Source organism: Lagopus muta, chromosome Z (assembly GCF_023343835.1).
Source record: "Lagopus muta isolate bLagMut1 chromosome Z, bLagMut1 primary, whole genome shotgun sequence".
NCBI classification, from domain to species: Eukaryota; Metazoa; Chordata; class Aves; order Galliformes; family Phasianidae; genus Lagopus; species Lagopus muta.
Genome location: NC_064472.1, coordinates 59,182,477 through 59,202,556, shown reverse-complemented (window position 1 = coordinate 59,202,556; position 20,080 = coordinate 59,182,477). Strand labels below are relative to the sequence as shown.

Genomic DNA, 20,080 nt, shown 5'->3' with positions numbered 1-20,080 from the left:
TGTGCGCTGCAGTCAGTCCTGAATAAAGTACTTCCTTCTTCACTTGTTTCTGGGCACTGTGCAAGCAGAACATATAAGTAATGTGATCACCAAAAAAATATGCTAAAGAGATTCTTGGTGTATCCCTCAGGTCCTTAAATGGTGTTCTGGGTCTCCTCCATGAGAGATTTATGATTTCTTTGCTTTATACTTCATTATTACAGCAATTCTCCATGTGCAGAAATAAAAAAAATCACTTTGCAAAAATGATTGCTTTACGTTATGTAATTATTTTAGCTCCCAGTCCTCTGAAAAATAGGTATTAAAAGTAAATTCATGTGTGATGAAAGTGTGACACAAAATTAATGTTCTCTTAAGTTTTTGTTCTTTTATTTTTTTTTTTTATCATGATCTGCACCTTCAAGAGTGCCAACGTTGTCTTTCTGTAGCACAGTTTATTAGTCGAAGCCTTAAATTTCCATTTTTCTTGTTCCTGTGTAGGTTTCACTTTGGCTATTATCTCTCACCTTTTCTGCACCAGATGTGCAATGTTTGCAGCTAAACTTCTCACACACATGATGGTTGCTTGTTTGGGTACTCAGGTAAGAAAAGTCTGAGGTCTCTAAGTGTAAATTAAGCAAATCTTTCCTTTCCTTTCTGTCAGTTCCATGGACATGTGTGAGTACCTTCTCCTCCCTTCCTCTTCCCTCCCCATCCCTCTCCTATCTGGCAGTTTGACAGCAGCTTTTTGAAAAAGAAAACTATTTTAGGACAGAGGTAATAAAGGAGGTTGTTCTTGACAGGAGTGGACTGGAGTACTGTTAGCTATTCTGAACAGCTGAAAGAAAATTCATTTACAGTTGTCTGTGTTGTGATAAGTACAGCTATGTCCTCTTACAAGTATTTAGAAAGTATAGGTATGATTACTTATTTACTATGCAGTTAAATTTTTATGTTTTCACTAATACTTCTGATGTCATGTTATTTAATACATTTTCAATTAAGAACTTTTAACATGAAAATGAATACTTAATTATTGCTAACAAATAAAAGGAAAAGTGTACTACTTTGCATCTTTGTCTAGTTATATTCAGATAGGTAAACGCTGAATTTACAGCTAGTGCATCTCAAACCAATCTGCAGAAAGAAGGTAGCTTTATAAAGTTAAATTTTTTTGCCAGAAAAAAATAGAAGCAGCTTTTCAAGTTAGTCACATTCCATATATATGTATATAATTAACTTCCCTTAAACATTTGTGCTGTATGATCTGTTTTTCAGTTGCTACCAATGCACTAATTAGTATTATCTGTAGATGGCAGTCAAACCTTTTCAGCACATTACTCAGTAACTCGTTCTTTCAAGGCTATGCCTGCTCTGTGTTTACTCTCTCAATGAAGGAGAATAGCGGTTCACAAAATCCAACCTCCATTTCAGTCTTCTCCATGGACCTAAAGCTTCCAGTGCTAACTGAGCGTTTCTAAAGCCTCCAACAACATACATTTGAATGTTCAGTATACCCAGTTTTGAGGGATCTCACCAAAAAGATATAAAAGACTTTCTAAAGCCTTTCTAAAACTTTTTCTTTCTCCATTATGGTATTTACTCAGAGAAACATGACATTACCGAAATATGTTACGTCTCAAATCCTCGGTTATTTGTTAGTTTGTTTAGCCATCCTATTTGTCATCAAAATTCATGCAACAATTCTGAAAAATCTCAAGGAAGAAAAATGAGAGAGCTGAGATTTTCAGTTTTGGAGTAAATTTAGGTGAAGATTTCTGTACTTGAAAAAGTATAGCATGAACACAATTCACAGCATCAATAGGCTTTTACTCATCAGTGAAGTTCTCATTTTTGACAAACTGTAAACCTGGATTAGAATCATAATAGGAACTGCTATGCTTTTGTCTTGGAATAAGCACTTCATAGATTGTTTGTACGTGCTTACTTGGCTTGATGCATCACATACTCAGCAAATTTCCATATGTATAAATCTAGGCCATTTATACAGCATATGCTCTGTGTCTGTGGAAGACACTGAATATTATGAGTGGCACACATGTATGGTAAGTTTTGATTTTTGTGTGCGAGCTGCTCTCTGTATCTGTGGTGTAGCTATTTCTTTGGAATATTTGAGCGTGAACAATTTGCTGACAGTAGTAATTGTGTACAAATGGCTTGTTATTCTGGCCAGTAATGCAGAGTTCAAGTCTAAATAGAGGAAACGTCATATAGGGAAACTTGTAATCCTTTTTATTTTTGCCGAACAATAGCATATATTTGCTAATTTTGCCAGTCTTCAAGCTAGTGCAACATCATTCATCATGTCTATAGCACTTATCAAGCTGACAAGTCAGATTCTTTCTTCCATTGTATTCAACACAAATGCAAGATGAAGAAGACTTACTATGTTTAGCTGCCTGAAAGCTGTTTTACGCAACCTGAGCCGATGTGCAAACAAGCATGTAAGATATGTGTTATTAAGATCAAATTGTGCAAACAATCCTAGTTTAAGAAATTGCTAAACGTTTATTTGAAAATGATAAACTGCGGCCTTGAGAACTAATACTTGATAGAACTGTTTTATCACTTAATCAGATGTAGACAAAATTGGAAAACGCAATTCTGCTAGAAATAGATACATTGGAATGAAGTGATAAAATATCCAAGAGGTTTTACAGGAATAGGATCACCGAAGCAAGGGTTCACATGGAAGTAATGTGCTTGAAGGCTGCGACTCATGAAAAAACATTGGACTTGAATAGGAAAAGGGCAGCTAACAGGATGGTTTGTAAAAGCAGTCAAAAGCAGAAAGGTAAACACTCCTTGAGAATTCAGCATTCAAACATCAAGTAGCAAATTCTGCCATATAGAGCCCACATCTGTCATTTGATGAAAATGGAACTTCTTTGTTAACAGAAATATTGTTGATCTTAACCATTCCCTAAAAACCTGGGGGAAATCTCTATTTCCCTATAATCAAAACCCAAAAGAAAATTGTTATATGTATCAAGAGTTTGAAAAGAATATTCCAGTATGCAGTGGGTAGAGAGATACTATGTACCACCTGCCACAGAAGCAACTTACGCCAGTCAGTGGTCAAATAGGCAAGTACTGCCTCTCTCTTGGCAGTAGAGAAGTCTTTGCAGCAATTCAGATCTCCCTTAAAGTTAGTGTGCTTTTTAGAGTCAGGCAAATGAAAATACTACTTAAAATGCTATTTCTAAACAAGCCTGGTCCAGAACTTCACTAAACTTTATGTCCATATGAAATTTATATGGACCTAGCAAGTATCATTACTGTACAATTAGACCCCGCTGCCTTGGATGAGCTTATCTGCTTTATAAAACCTAGTTGGTTTTGAGGTCTGAGATTTCTGATCTGATTTCCTTCCTGACAAGAGTAAACAAGGCAGAACATAGTGTTGTTAGCACTTCAGGAAGATGAACAGCCCACAGAGCTAGTAAGAGGTCAAGAGTAAACAGAACTAAACCCAGTGGACTGGAGTTGCTGTCCACTCTAGAAATTCAGCTTCATGATAAGGCCGCGATAACACTGAAGAATAAATTTATATTCTTTGTTGCCTCTGCAGTGAGAACTAACACCTAAAATTTTCCTCCCAATAATTGATTTAATTCTGAATTGATTATTGTTTAGCTGATTTCAGTCATTCCCACGAAGTCAGCACAATTTTAAATTTGTTCAGCTTCTTTAAAAAGCAGTTAGCTTTTTAAATAAGTAGAGACATGGTTATTAGCTTGTGTAAGTACAATTTCATAGTAGATTAATCTAAATTGAATACTTTTATAATACAGCAATGTCATTTTATGATCAGGAAGGCTCTGAAGACCTATCTCTATTACATTATGTTTCTAGTTGTGAGTTCTCAGTACCCAAGTAGAATCAGATCGTCAAAGCTAATCAGAAGTCTGTACTAGAAGAAACGATCATTTATGTCAAGATGGTAGTGACTGAAGCTGTTACATATATATACATAAGTATATATGCGTACACATTTTAGATTTAAATACATGCTGTCTTTAGATGACAGATAAGGTGTATTGCATCTTTTAGAACCTAGGGTCTAGAACTGGGCTTAGAACTAGGGTCAAGAAATTCTTATACAGGCACTGGAACACAGAGGATAGGCATAATACAAAATATAATCCTAAGGAAGGACTGTTAAGAAAAGCAGCAAGTCGCTCTTAGACGCGTGGACAGTAAGGGAACCGATTCCTACGGAAACATCATTACTGCATATTTCCTTTCTTCCAGTAGAGGGAGCAATTTCGCCTTTAGAATTCCTTGTTACGGAGAGTGCAAAGTGGGGAGAAGACCGTTGTGAAATTGCTGTGACACTGAGACGCTTGGTATTAGCATGAAGCCATCTGCTGATATTTAAAGCCAAGGACCAGGCGAAAGTAAGGGTCAGTGCAGTGCTATAACAAAAGATTTGAGATATCACTTTAACACTCTAAAGAGTGTTGAAATTTAAAAGCACCTGAATTAGCTTTATCTGATCTTGAAAGGAAGGATGGAAGGAAAAGTGCTCATGTCCATGAAATCATGGACAAGTGATGGAATCTCTAAAAATTAAAATCTGAGATACACATATAATTTAAATTTTGGTTTTTTTTTTTTCATCGACTAACACATGATTTTGGTCTCTCACTGATAACTGGTTGTTATGGTAGTACTCATCTGCTTCTACTTCTGTTACTTTTAGAGATAATGTTACTTTACTGTCCTTGTTCACTTCTCTGACGTTAGAACTACATTAATAAAATAGTGTTAATGCACAGGCTGTTAGTATCTGCTTAGAAATTATCTCCTGGGGTTTGCCAAAACTCATATATATGAGCAATACTGTAACATATGTTAGAATTCTGCTACATTATCTCACACCTCCTGTCCTCATTACAAACAGTCAAATGTTCTACTTTTCACTTTAAAGTGTAAGGGTATGAGATTTCTATCAGTTAATGCCTTCCAGCTCTTTCTTTTTCTTTACACCCCTGCTTTTTACCAACATCACAAACTATTGGGGACCACACGCAGAGTGAAATAGACAGCAGCATTTCCAAGTTGCCCATTCATCCCTTTTCTCTGTGTTTTACCAGGAGAAAAATTATTCTGCTCCCTCTCTCTGATTCATGCTTTTCAGCATAATTATTTAACTCTTGTTTAAATTTTCTGTGTCCTTTCTTATCTCCCTTTGTTCATTCCACTTGTGTGCCATTCTTCTATAACAAAAATGTAGATAGCTATTATTCCCCCTAATTAGCAAATCTCACATTGCTCATTTGCCTGCTAACAAGCTTTCTTCAGACCTGTCTTTTTGGAGACAAGATTCTCTGCATTTGCTGTTACACATAAATTCTGACCTTAGGAACACCTGCGCAACATTAATCAGAACTGCAGAATTTAACGTAGGAAGGAAGAAATCCATCAGCTTTCTTGAGCAACAGTATCTCAGTTGTGTTGCTTTGCAGCAAATTACAGTCATATTAACCAATATACAGAAGCTAGCCAGCTTCTCTTTTTACACCACCACGATCACTTCATTTGTTTTCACATTTCCATCTGCTGGGATATACTTATATTTTTTTAAATGGTCTTTTTGATTCAATTTTTGGCAGTTTCCTTGTAACTTTCTTCTTTACATCCTCCAGTTAGCTGATGTTCCATACACACTAGATAAAAAATACTTTTAAAGACTAAAGGTGGTTAATTATTGGTGTAAATGACACCAGAGACTGACTATGCAAGATTCATCTGGCAAGTACAGGCAGAATTGTGTCAGGGTCCAGACTGTATATAAAAAATAATTCAGTAAGATTTTCATAAAAACCAGATTACCAATGATCACAGTTAACTGTGATAATTGTACTGAATTTTGAAACTAGTACAAATCGTAGATCTGAATAAACTCGTGAGAAAGATTGTGAAATACACAAATATAAATGTAAATGATCACAGAAAAAAGCAGTAAGTGTTATATATTAGTTGGACGGAAAAACAAAGAGTATACAAAGTGTATGTTCATGTGCAGGAAAGAAAAAATCATGTTCAGTCATGGAAAAGTCTTTAGAAACATAGTTATTGATGATATGCTCTTTCACCACTATATGGAAACAGGTGACAAATGAATTGTTCACAGTGTCACATGCGGTCAGTGGGATCCTTCAGAGCAGTTCCCCTCTACATGTCTGAATTCAAATTCATAAAAATTCAAGTTTGGATATAATTTATGGAATTATTTCTGTTTTGAAACTAAACACTTTTTTTTTTTTTTTAATTGAAGCTCTGGAAGATGATGACTGACCTTTTAAAAAAGTGTTTCCACAACAAGAAAAAAATTGGGAACTGGAAATAAAGAAATCATGCAATGCAGATGTGTTCTGTAAAGATGCATCAATCCTCTAAATCTTGCACATACAAATAATTTCTCTTCCTATTACCTTTTTTACAGGTGCAAAGTAGTTGTTGCTATTGGTTCCTTCCGAAGTGTTTTTAAAATATTTCAAGTTGTGCTTGAGTATATCTATTATCTAAATACACTAGTGTATTTCAATTAGAGACAATTATATCAACATTCTCAAAAGATCTCCACATGAGATAAAAGACTGAGCTCTGTAACAAAATCAATCTTCACATTTAATTGTGCTCTGTAGTTGGTGCAGTGTTTCAGTCTCGTACCTTGGAGCAGGGCTTTGGGTAGATGGGTGGTTTTTAATTTTTTCTTTAACCCTTTTAACAATTGCCAAGTCATTAATTCATTATGATACACTTGGTCCTACTCTTGACCTGGGAAACATAAAAGCGATGTTCATGTATGAATCTTTATTAACCTTTATATTTCAGATAAGCATGCAACTTGCCTTCTATTCTATATAGAATAATATATGCCATTAATACTATGAAGCTCATTAGTTATTTCTAGCTGAAACCAATTATAGCTACTAATCACTTCAGATTAATTGTCAGTGTGGATGTCCAAGCTTCTCAAGTTTGTCTTAGAACAGCAAAAAGCTTTCATTGTTGAACTTGATGGCAAATTCTGTCTGTTGTTAAAATATACTTTGTTAATGTCAAACTGGTTTCTTGAAGCCTTGCGTAAGTGTGGTGTCACTGGAAATGTAGAGGAGTAGAAGCTAATAAAGAAAGTAGATGAAATGGTGCCATCTGTATGCACAATGAGTAACAGTATTAGCTCTTCAGCCACCTTTAGAGATATGAAATCCTATGAATCAGTGATGGAAAGATCACATTTATCTTTCTCTACCTATGTGAAACTTTTCCTCTGCGATGTATCCTTGGTTATGTTTATTTAATAGAATTTTAAAATAACTGAGCTATGGCTATTCTAGCATTAAGATTGTAAGATTTCTTTGTTCTGCAGAACATAACTCCAGAAACTCTGCCTTTTTGGACTGGAAAATTTTGCATCAGACTTCTAATAAAACTTTTATTAAGCTTACTCTAATTTAGAAGTCAAGAAATAATGCTTTCTAAAATAATGCAATATAAAAAAAAAATCTTTTCTGAAGATAATGGTTCACAGTTGCCGGAGTTTCTAACATTCTGCTGAATATGTGAAACTCATCCATATGTAGAACTAGAAGCATTTGCATAAGAGCAAATATAAATTATTTGGGGTTTTATTTTTCAGTAGTACATTACCATTACATTACCATTAGTCTATAGCTCTATACAGTCTGCTCACCTGATGGCTTCGTTAGAGTATGTGGTGCTGCGCAATCTGTCTGTGACAGTTAGTGCCCAAAAAGGGATGCAGGTATGTAGAGAGAGCAACAGTGATTTCGGAGAATTCCATGACAGGTTATGCACTATGTATATGTATATATAGATACTGAATGCATCAAGTAGATGCTTGAAAGCATCCAGAAACATTATCAGCAATGCTGATAATAGAGCAGGAAAGCACGCCCTATGAGTAGAGGCTGAGAAGAATTGGGTTGCCCAGTGATCAAGAGGCATTTAGATAATGGCCCCAATAACATGCTTTAATTTTTTGCTAGCTCTGAAGTTGTCAGACATTTGGACTCAGTGCTCTTTTAAGGTTTCTTCCTGCTGAACCATTCACTTTCAGAGAATCACAGAATTGTCATAGAATAGTTTGAGTTGGAAGGGACATTTAAGATCATGCAGTTCCAACCTCCCTTGTGGACACTTCCCACTCAAAGGCCCAACTAGACTGGCCTTGAATGCTTCCAGGGAGGGGGCATTCACAGCCTCACTGGACAACCCGTTCCAGTGTCTCACCACCCTCACAGTAAAGAATTTCTTCCTAGTATTTAGTCTAAACCTACCCTCTTCTAGTTTTAATCTATTTCCCCTTGTTCTGTTGCTACATGCTCATACAAAAAGTCCCTTCCCTTCCCAGCTTTCCAGTAAGCCCCCTTCAAGTAGGTCAAGGCCATGACAAGGTCTGGAGCATTCTCTTCTTCAGTTTGAAGGACCTCAGCTATCTCAGCCTGTTCCCCCTGTAGGCTAGGTGTCTCCCTCCCTTCCGTGTGACAGACAGCACTGTTCAGAAAAGTCAGATATCACTGGTAAAGCCATGAATGTGAATTAGTCATCTTGAAGTGTAAGTTCCCCTTTTTTCCCTGTCCTACTAAGACGTCCCTAAATATCAGGTCTAAATCTAGAGATAACTCTTTTCCTTACAGTTCATATTTGACCTCAGTCCTACTCTTTGATCAGTGCAAGACTGTAATTGTCTTCTGCTTATCATTCATTACCCTCCATAATAAAGCAGCTGTTACTCTATCTGATAACACAAGATTTCTCAGACTGAACTCTGTATTTAATCTCTGCTTTTTCTTGTTGTTCAGTTTTCTTTTATTTTTGGAGTTACTGTGGCCTCCTTGAACAATTAACATTTAAAATCCAATAATAATATGATTTATTTGCTTCATGTAGTGCAATTCCAGATGTGTTTATTGTGTTCATACTCAAAAAATTCAATTTTCAATTCCAAGTTTAATCCAAACTCTAAGCTCTTATCTGCTAAATTTCAGCCAAATAGTGTTGAAAAATTTGCTGGACTGTTAGTATATTATATTCATATAATATATATGAATTTGAATATATAATATTCATATAGTATATTGTATTCTCATAGCTGAGAGAATAAGCTGAGAGACAGTGCCCTGTTCTGAAATATTTTGTCTGTAATTATTTATCAGATGGTTTCCTCAGCTGTATTCAGTTATTTCAAGTCAAATAACCAAATCAAACTTTCCCTTATACTCTTATAACTTGCCCAGAACAGTAAGTAGATGTATCATCTCTGCAGGTATGTAGATTCTTGAGATGCACCATCACCATTTCCAGCTGAAGCACTGAAGTGTTGTTAGAGGTTTTTGCAGAGCAAAGAAGAAAAGCTGGAATACTACAGACCTCACATAGTCCTTTAGAAGATAAATCCCCAGCTTCATTTTATTTTCTAATCTTTCATGTGGTCTCTGTTACTTGATATCTTGTTTCTCTCAGACTTTACTTTGATACAGAACACTGGTGTAAGTCAAGCAGTGTAGATAAATTCCTGTTAATAGTGTGAAGGTAGATTTGAAAGCTGCACAGATCTTCTGTCAAACTTCTGTCAGCCAATTTTCTTTATTTCTTTGTTGTATGTAATGTAGAAAAACAATACACCATGGTATGGGTACTAAAACTGAAGGGTCCTTTAGAATTCACTATTCTCTTGAGCTAATGGGGGAGTAGACTCCAGTTTTGTGAGGAACTAGAAAACAGGAAGAAATCCATCCTGTGCATGTATTGGTTCTTTTTGATTTATATTCTATTTCAGTTTATATGTGATAGCCAATCTATACTTGCTACATGCCACTGAAGTCTGTTTAATCCACCTTTGTGTTCAGATTCTGACCCAGTAAATATTCAGAGGTACCAGACCTGAAATTTTCTTTTATAAATTACGTTACAAATAATAACAAGAATGTTAGTGTAGTTTGTAATTAATAAATTATGAATTGATAACAAAATTCATTTTCCCATAATTAGATACAAAGTAGACTTGCCTCCCAAAAATTTACATCCTCTAAATATGGGACTAAGAAAATTATACTGTAATATACATTCGTATACATATTCTGCCCTATGTTTTTGCTTGTTTGTTTTTTTTAGATGCAGAGGCAGCTGCGTGACTTTTTAAAGTTCTAGCTTTTCAGTGACTGTCTCAAACTATGGAAGGGTTGTACACAAAGGCTGATTTCTGTTCAGTGCATCTAGCCCTCCCATGCTCCCTTCAGGTGGTGGGAGTCTTCCTCAGCATCAGAGCAGTCAAGCTGATAACTACTTGAATTACTTTACAGGAATTCTATCACTATCTCTTGACTACGGTGAGATTGCTTTCACTATGTTGAGTTTAGCCTCTGTGAGTTTCTTCTTTTTTGTGACAACTTTGTCATGCTAATATCAAAACAAAAGCCCTATCAGTTTTGGGAGTGTTAAAGCGTTTGTCTGATTTCTATAAGCAGTAGTCACAAAATTATCCAAAGATAATTCTCTAGTAAAATTGCTCTTTACTAGATTACACTACTGATATGGGAACTACACTTGACCCATTTGTTTTTCTTAGGTGTCCTCTTTTTTATAATTAAGTTATGATTTAATCTCTCAAGAAATGTCAATATAGGAATATTTAAAATTTAGAATATTATTCAAAATAAATAAATAAATACAAGCATGCATTTATATTTAAGAAAAAAATCCTCTCCACATTCTGAACAAAACCACAAATTTTGGTTGATTTGACATTTATACATATATATGTAAGCATCATAGTAGTTTAGTGTCTAAACTGTGACTTATTTAAAAACTTAGGTGATGAATGGAAAATTTAGTTTTATTAATTGATAAACTATGTGAAACAGTATACAGTTAAAAACTTTTCTGAAAATGGATACATAGATACAAAAAATAATATTTTAGATTGTCTTTAGACTGAGATATTCTGTGAAATTGTGTATAGTACAATCATGCATCCTGTAGGCTGACCAAATTGCAGATGATTCCAAGACAACACAAGTACAATAGTAATTTTATATCCTCACCTTATATAATCACACATAGACAGTAGTGGTACGTTGAAGATTTTTTATGAGTTTTTTTTTAGGAACAAAAAGGTTGGGCTGCAGTTCCTGGAAAAGTTGCTTTTGCTCATTATTTCTAGCTTATTTATGTTTAAAAAATAATAACAACTAAGCATAAGACACTATTCAGTAACTTGTATTGCCGGAAATGTTGACAGTGTTAAATAGATTTTCTTTTTGTAAAGAGGTCCAATTACTGCATTATTAATGATATTATTTAAGTACTCATTAAATGTGACATTATTTAATAGGTCTGTGTTAGTTTAAAACCTTCATTAAAGTATTACTGTAGGGGGTTTTGTAATCTTGTATTTTTCCATCCATGTAGTGCTATATTTCCCACTGACCCTATGAATTGGGAACCTTACTTGGATAGTGAATATGGGTTCTTAGGCCCTTGGTGAATATTATGTAGGTTATGTTGTTTTCAAGTGATACAAGAAATTGAGGGGAAAAAAAATTAAGCATATTCATTTTCCATTGACCTCCTTTAAATTATTGTGTGATGTTAAGGTGATGTTTATTTGTTCTATATGTCTTAATAGCAGGTGGCAATCTCCTGTGTTAAGAGCATCCTATTAGGCTGTACTGAATTTCATAACTGATCAGAAGCAGAAGATAGAATTTCAATATGAGAAATAAGGCAATCAGCTACTTCTGTGTTATGTAATTGCAAATGTTTTTTTCTACACTGTATGTAGAAAGAATTAATGTACAAATGTCATTATTTTTCTTTTATTTCTATTGGACAAATGGAATTTTAGTATCCTAGGATTGGAGAAATTTTTTTTATGTCAAACTCAGGAGTTGTAACTTTTTGCAAATTATTATTCTGATTATAGCCACAGCTAGATTGGTAAGAATGATATTACTGATTTATTTGTTTATTTGCCAAAGCATAAAAAATTGCCCTTCATGGTGTATTTTCTGAATTTTGAATATTAATGAATAGTTTTAATTTGTATGAAGTTGTATGTTTCCGAAGACAAAGAGAATAAGCCAATTTCTCTCACTTTTCTATGTAATGTAAGTTACTCTTATGAGAAGGTTCACTTATTTCATCAGGACTGCCTTGGAATAAGTATCTCAAGTAGAGAAGTCTAATTCTGGAATCTGTTTCAGAACTGGAAAAATCTGAGTGCAGTACACTGATATTAGATCTTATACTCAGGCTGTTTTGAGGCTGTTCAAACTATGAACTAATGTCATTCTTTGGGAATTCCCTGTAAGTGTTAAAAAAAAAAAAAAAAGTTACTTAAAACTCTCCATATTTCAAAATGACATTTAAACTGTACTAGACTAAAGACTGATCCTTTATGTATACCTATACATGTATAAACTTATATGTATGTATATATGAGTTTGATACATGATTATGGAGATGAGAGAGAAAAACACTGAAATTAACTCAACCATATAAACAAGACTAAAGTAGCCAAAACAGACTATAAGACTAAGCTGAAAACATTTAAAAAGATTTAAAAAGAAGCTACAAAAAATGATTTATGCATGATCAAATATCTACGTTTTATCGTGCCTGGATGCCTACCTGTGCGACCTGCTGTAGGGAACCTGCTTTGGCAGGGGGGTTGGACACGATGATCCCTGGAGGTCCCTTCCAACCCCTACAATTCTGTGATTCTGTGTGATTCTCTATCTTCTTAATAACATATTAGGGAGCCTGCTGGTTATGACTTTCCAGTGCTTTCATGATTTTTCATTTTTTTTCTTGAGCTCTCACCTGTTTAGGATACTGTTTGCTCCTTAATTACACAAAACTCAATGTTTTCTTTTCAAAGTACTTCAAAGATATTCCAAGATGAATATGCACTGGAGAAATGTCATCCCTTACTTTTCTGAAGATTCTGATTATATAAACCATGCTTAATCTTTAACTTAGCATCTTGTAGGCCTTCCAAATTCATGAGGCCTACACCATTTTCCTCTGAATTGCGCTAGAGTGATAAAAAATGAAGAGGCCAGAATAATCCCTTTGCTTTGCTTAAAATAAAACTATTTCATAAGTAGAGAAAACAAAATGTTTTCTTCCACAGTATTTATTGAAATTTTCCTTGTGTTGTTTTGTTTTTTTTTCCATTCTTAAAATCAGCTTAACAATGTTGCTTAACAATGGCTCATACCATGCTCAAGCTTGTAACTTGCATCTCTCCACTCCATCCTCTTCTGCATCCCATCCCTTGCTATATTGAAATTCAGTATGTGCTCCTTTTCTTCCTACCGTTTTCAGCAGTTTTCACCAAAATCCTCTTTGCTCTACTGATTACCATCTGTGACCTCTTTTTATCTAACCTTTAGCTGTGATAGAATACTTGATGCTTTAATTTGACATTCTGATGCTCTTTCATTAAAGCCTTTCTCATTCTGATGCCTCCCTGCAACACACATTACTCTCCACATCAATCCTAAAGTGAATTTCTTTGATTTAGCTAAGCTCATTAGCTCTGTTATGTTCTCTGTATCCAGTCAGCAGCCCTTGTTAACTCTTCAGATCATGGCCAGAAGTTGTTACTGGGCACTGTACTCTCCTTGCTCTTTCATATTGTGGAAGTCCTTTTAGTGTACTTCATTACAAATGCATTTTCTTTGGCAGTGAACATGAGCTAGTTGCCTTCTTTCCGGTGAAACAACACAGCAGGACACCATTCGAGTCCAGAACAACTTCATTTCATAGTAAACAAGAGTTCTCCTTTTAATTGTCACATGATCTGCTGTAATTGTGTAGATGAATATAGTAAGTACAATTCACTAACAATTTTAATGCCTAATAAGATCTGATTAGGGAAGGTAAGGATAGCATGTAGTATACACTGAGATACTGCAGTCAGTATCACCAAGACAGGAGCTTGATTCTTTGTAGAGAACTGAAAACTTATCAGAGTAGGAAATCTGGAACTTACAGGTAGTAACAGCTCGAGGAAAGGATCAGTCATGTTCTGCCTAAATTGTCTACATTTCAGTACATTTATCCTGCTAGAAGTATTTTTCCTGATGACTATTACATTTGTTCATGGGAAAATTTTGAGTAATTTAAAAGTTTTTAACAGAAGTCATAAAACTCAGTTCTTAACTCTGGAAAGTTAGACGTGATAAGAGATGTAAAATATCAAGGATTTTTTTATACAGAAGAAATCAAATCTTTATCTTCATCTGTTAACGTGCTTGTTTGTGTATGAACTATGTACAAGCTTATAGTAACTAACATACAGATTTTGTTCATTTAGTTCTTTGATTAATCAGATATGATTCTGGTCACCTCAAAAATAATATCACAGTATGTTGTTTCAAATGACTATAATTTAACAGAATCTCTATCTCAATCTTTGATCTCAACCACATTGATATATAAACATTATTTCAAAATACAGGAACAACTAAAAGGACTAAGCAACTAAGCCTGCAGATCTCTCTGAGATGTATGAAGGGAATTCCAGTTAAGCAAATTCTTACATCTGATTTCTGAGCTTTATTTTCTCTTGTTTTTCACAGACAGAAATTTGTTGCAGTTTTTATTGGAGTAATCAATATTTAGTGGTATTCTTCCACTGTAAAGTTCTACAGCATGTGAGCTTTCTGTTTGAAAAGTTGATTAATAGAACTGTATTCTAGTAGGCCCATTCCTGCAATGCATTATAACACAATACAGTGCAGAGATCTCTAAGTTACCACTAACTAAATCTATTTCAGAGTTGGAAAGCTGTAACTGTATTAATGTAGCATTCAGTTCTGCTGGGCTGCAAGGTTTATTTGTTTCTTTTCTAAACTCTATGCTTTCTAATCATAGAATCACAGAACCATAGAATGGTGTGGGTTGGAAGGGACTTTTAAGGTCATCCAGTTCCAACCTCCCTGCTATACAGAGGGACAATTCTAACTAGACTAGCTTGCTCAGAGTCCAATCCAGCCTGGCCTTGAATGCTTCCATGGAGGGGGCATTCACAATCTCACTGGTCAACCACTGTTTCACCACCCTAATGGTAAAGAATTTCTTCCTAATACCTCTTTCATTTTAAAGCCATTTCCCTCACCCTGTTGCTACATGCCTTTATAAAAAGTTCTTTTCCAGTTTTCCTGTAGGCCTCCTTCAGGTAGGGGAAGGCCACCATAAGATCCCCTCCAGAGCCTTCTTTCCTCTTGACTGAAGAGCTCCAGCTCACTCAACGTGTCCTCATGGAGGAAGTGCTGCAGCCCTCTGATTATCTTCATGACTTTCCTCTGGATCTGCTCTAGCTCCATGTCCTTCTTGTGTTGGGGCCTCCGAACAGGATGCAGTACTCCAGGTGGGGGTCTCACAGTAGATGGAAGGAATCACATCCCTTGACCTGCTGGTCATACTTCTCATGATGCAATCCAGGATATGGTTGGCATTCTGGCCTGCAGGCGCACATGGCTGGCTCACATTGAGCCTTTCATAAACCAATATCCTCAAATCCTTAGGGCTGCTGTCGAGCCATTCTCCATCCACCTTATATTTTTGCTTGAGATTGCCCTGATGCAGGTGCAGGACCCCTTGCACTTGGCCTTGTTGAACATCATGAGGTTGGCATGGGCTCACCTCTCAAGCCTTTTCAGGTCCCTCTGAATGACATCCCTTCCCTCTAGCATATCAACAACCACTCAGCTTGGTGTCATCTGCAAACTTGCTGAGGGTGCACTTGATCTCACTGTTCACATCACCTATGTTAAATAACACTGTTCCCAACACTGATCCCTGAGGAACACCACTCCTCACCAGTCTTCACTGGGACATTGACCTATTGACCGCAACTCTCTTGAGTGCAATCATGCAGCCAATTCCTTATCCAGCAAGTGGTCCATCCATCAAATCCATTTTTCTCCAATTTAATGACAAGGATTCATGTGGGACAGCATCAAATGCATTGCGCAAGTCCAGGTAGATGATGTAAGTTGTCCTTCCGTATGCGTTTTGTTCTAACCTGTTCTTTGACAGCCCTTTGATTCTCATGGCCTGTGAAAGTACACACACACACAAAAAGGGATAAAAGAAGTTAAATGATTAATTAAAAATTGGTCTGGACCTTTGAAATTCAGTATTTTTAACGGTTGAACATGAGCAAGTTTGGCTGTCAATATCTGATGAGGTAGAAAATATATACATATACTTCTTTTGATATTTTTTCTGAAGTTGTTTGTACAGAGCTGAATTCTGTCTGTGATGATACAAAAGATCATGGAATTTTTATGTATGTTTGTATAGCTCAAATAAGTCTTTCACTGTAGGGTTTTTTTTTTTTTTCATTTCTGTTTTACTCCTATTTTTCTTTCTGTCTTTCTATATCTTGATGCATGAGTTTTCTTGCTTTTCCTTTTCCAGTTCTCTCCTCTCCAGCTGTTGGAAGTGAATTGTTTGGTGACCATGCAGTGCCATGCTGCTGGCTCTGTTCAACAGACCACATACAGTTTAAGATACTGACTGCCCTGCCTGGCAACACTTCACCCCCTCTGTCTCCCCAGAAATTCAATTTGAAATATAATAGGAAGTAACTAAATAATTAGAAAGAAATTATAATTTTGTGTTACCCTTACAAATGTAAACTTCATGCCCTACAAGAAATACAACATTAAATTGCTTTATAAATAAAAAATATATGGATGCATTTTCCATTATATTCATTTGTTGTAACTAAAACCTAAGGAGGAACATTCAAAATTTTTTTTTTTTACATTTTCTGTTATTTAATTTGTCCATAATCTTGCAACTGATGTTTCATTTTGATTTAAAAATAGTTTTTATGAATGAAGTATGATCTGGGGGATGAAAAAAGCTTAAGGCACAACAGAAGCTAAATTTGGCAGCTTGTGCAGGTATAATAGCCAGGAAAGAAGGAAAGAATAGAGTATAACTTCCCCTTCTTCATTCTCCTCCCACTCCAATACTACCATTACCTCCTGATAAACAAGATGGGAAAACTGGTAACTATAAACATTGAGAAAGCTGAAGGAATGAGTTTCTTCCCATCGCAATAGATCAGGTTTAAGACCACCTGAGGAATCTGAACATGTGGTGGTCCATGGGAATAAGCAAGATGCATCCCAGAATCCTGAAGGAACTGGCAGATATAGTTGCTAACAAACTGCCAATCAAGTTTGAAAGGTCACAAAAATCTGTTTTCCCAGTGACTGGGGAAAAGAGATCATCCCACCTATTTTTAAAAGATTAAAAAAGAGGGTCCTGGGAGCTACTGAGTATTTGGCCTCACCTTAATGCTCAGTAAGATCATGGAAGAAGTCTTCCTGGGATTTACGTTGAAGCATATGTAAGATAGATAAAAGTTTAGATGATCATTATGGCTTGACCAAAGGCAAATCATGCTTGACTAATCTAGTGTCACTTTGTCACTTTGGCATTGATTTCCCTCAGTCTTTTTCTGCCCAAGGCAGATAGTAAATCTCTTTTCTGTATCTTGCTTAATTCTGTCTTAAGGAACAGCAATGGGAAGGTTTCTTGTTGGTTTCTGAGGTCTATGTCAGCCTGCTTACTGCTGACTCTACAGTGCTTTTTCTCTCAGTAGTGTTTTAATCTTCCTTTTCCCTTATTTTTGTGGATATTACAGTGATATTAATCTATAAATATAGCTTATCTAAAAGATAATGTTTGGATAGTTATAAGGCAAGGGGGAACAGCTTTCAGCCAAAAGAAAAGAGATTTAGATTATATGTTGGGAGGAAATTGTTTACTCAAAGGGCAGTGAGGCCCTGGTGCAGCTGCCCAGAAGAGCTGTGGGCACTTAAAGCCATGCTGGATGGGGCTCTGGGCAGTCTGATCTGATGAGTGGCAACCCTGCCCACTTGAAACAAGATGGTCTTTAAGATCTCTTCCAACCTAAGCCATTCGGTGATGGTATTATATGACTTTTTGATCTGGTATTTTTCCACTTCATGTTTTTACTAACAAGTCCAATGGGCTAGTAGAAGTAATAAAATTATATTTTCATTCTTTTTTTTATTATTTAGTATTAAATGGTAGAAATAAATCTACTTTCAACTTTGGAAAATTGTCTTTCAAAACCTAGAATAAGAAAATTAACAATTATAGCACATCATATGCGTGTTTTTCACGCTACTTCTGAACCCTGCAAATAATTTCACAATCATTTTACAAATGTAGACAAAAAGTGTTGGTTTATCAATTACATTAATGATATGTCTTCCTCTGTATCTGAAGAAAAAAACTCACTTTTTTTTTCTTCTTCAGATACGTTTTCATTAGGTTTAAAATTGGTGATACGTTTTCTGAATACATACTTCATAGTTTTATTTGGAATTAAAAGCTTGGATATATTTATGACCAAAGTTATAAAAAAAAAAACAAACAAGATGGAGGATCAATCTGTCTCTAGGGAAGGGAAGGGAAGGGAAGGGAAGGGAAGGGAAGGGAAGGGAAGGGAAGGGAAGGGAAGGGAAGGGAAGGGAAGGGAAGGGAAGGGAAGGGAAGGGAAGGGAAGGGAAGGGAAGGGAAGGGAAGGGAAGGGAATTTTTAATAACTTTTACATAAAAGTCTGACATTTTAATGATTGTTGTGTACCTGCAGATGTCAAAGAACACATTTTTCAGACTCATTCTTTGCATATGTATTGTTAATTGTATGTGAGGAGATTGAAAGAGTTCTTCAGCTGAGATATCCAGGTTAGATAAGATAGATGCATATATTGTAAAGAAAAATTAAATGTCAGTAAGCCTAGAAATAGTTTGCACTGTACCATGATACACTCACTATGTTAACAAAACAAAATGCTTGTAAAGATACAGATAAATATTTAGCTATCCATAATGTGTCAGTTGTTTTTGGGATCTGGTTCAAAGAGGAACATAGAAATATATTGGTTTTTTTAAATGTCTGATCTTGCTTTCCCTTCTCAGATAGAAACTTTTTCAGTGATCTTATTCAGCATGTTCTCACAAGATATGGTGATCTGATTATGGCTCTTATTTCTTTTTTCATAAAATTCAAACATAAGTGTTTCAGACTTGACATCTCCCATCTTGTCTTCTTATGAATCAGTTCTTCTTTCTTTAAAACACAACAACAACAACAAAAAACCCAAGTATGCCAGCTTTAGTAAATGAAAAGTAATAAGGCTCAGTGTGTGTGTGCCAATGAGTATGTAAAGAAGATTGCCACACCTTAAACCTCAAGCAGCATTCAGCACTAGGATTTAGCATACCAGTTCCTATTTATTCAAACTGTTGCCTCAAGAGCTGGTATTTCAGCCATGTTTGCCTTAGATGAAGTATGCCAGTTCTCAGCTTATCTCTATTCTAAGTACTAGTGTTATAGAAGAACTTTGTCAACATTTCTGCATTCCTTGACTGTTATCAAACAAGCATTAGCTGTGAGGAAAGAAGAACACCAAAGATGTTAATAATCCGATGCTGCTATTTCAACTAACACCAGTTACCTTTTTCTTTCCACTTTCACATGTCTCTATTAATGAACAGTTTTGGTATTTTCTTTTCAAATCTGTTGGGATTCAGTTACAGCCATATGAAACAATATATAGTAACCAAGACATACTGCGTGAGAAGGCTTCTTATTGCTCCCCTTAGTGCAGGATATTTTACCTGTTGATACACGGAATCAATTAGGAAGTACATACTAACTCCTGCATATTAAAACGAATTTCTGCTCCAAGGTTAATTAATCTGGTTTTGACCTGTTACAAGTTAAGAAGAGTTGTGTTCAAAAGTGCTATGCTTTTCAAAATTCTCTTAGAGTAAGAACATTAGAGCATAAGTTCTGATAAGAATTTGTGTGTTGTTCACAGTCAGCTGCAGTCAGTTTCCTAAGAATGAAGCTTTAATATGGAGATACAGTCCCACAAAAACTACACACCCTAATGTGAAATGTTTCAGCATGCCCTGTTCCCAGCCAGAATAAAGATGGTTCATTTCAACTGGGGATATGACTACCAGTCTATAGGCTA

At 35.6% G+C, this 20,080-nt stretch overlaps 1 protein-coding gene across 1 annotated transcript in view; it reads left to right on the top strand.

Annotated features, from left to right (window-relative positions):
- Positions 1-20,080, top strand: part of ADGRV1 (adhesion G protein-coupled receptor V1) — a 251,698-nt gene that overhangs the window by 120,795 nt on the left and 110,823 nt on the right. Inside the window, exon 84 of the mRNA XM_048931822.1 lies at positions 481-581. Within this exon, the coding sequence (XP_048787779.1) occupies positions 481-581 (101 nt within the window). The remainder of the gene's footprint in view (positions 1-480; positions 582-20,080) is intronic.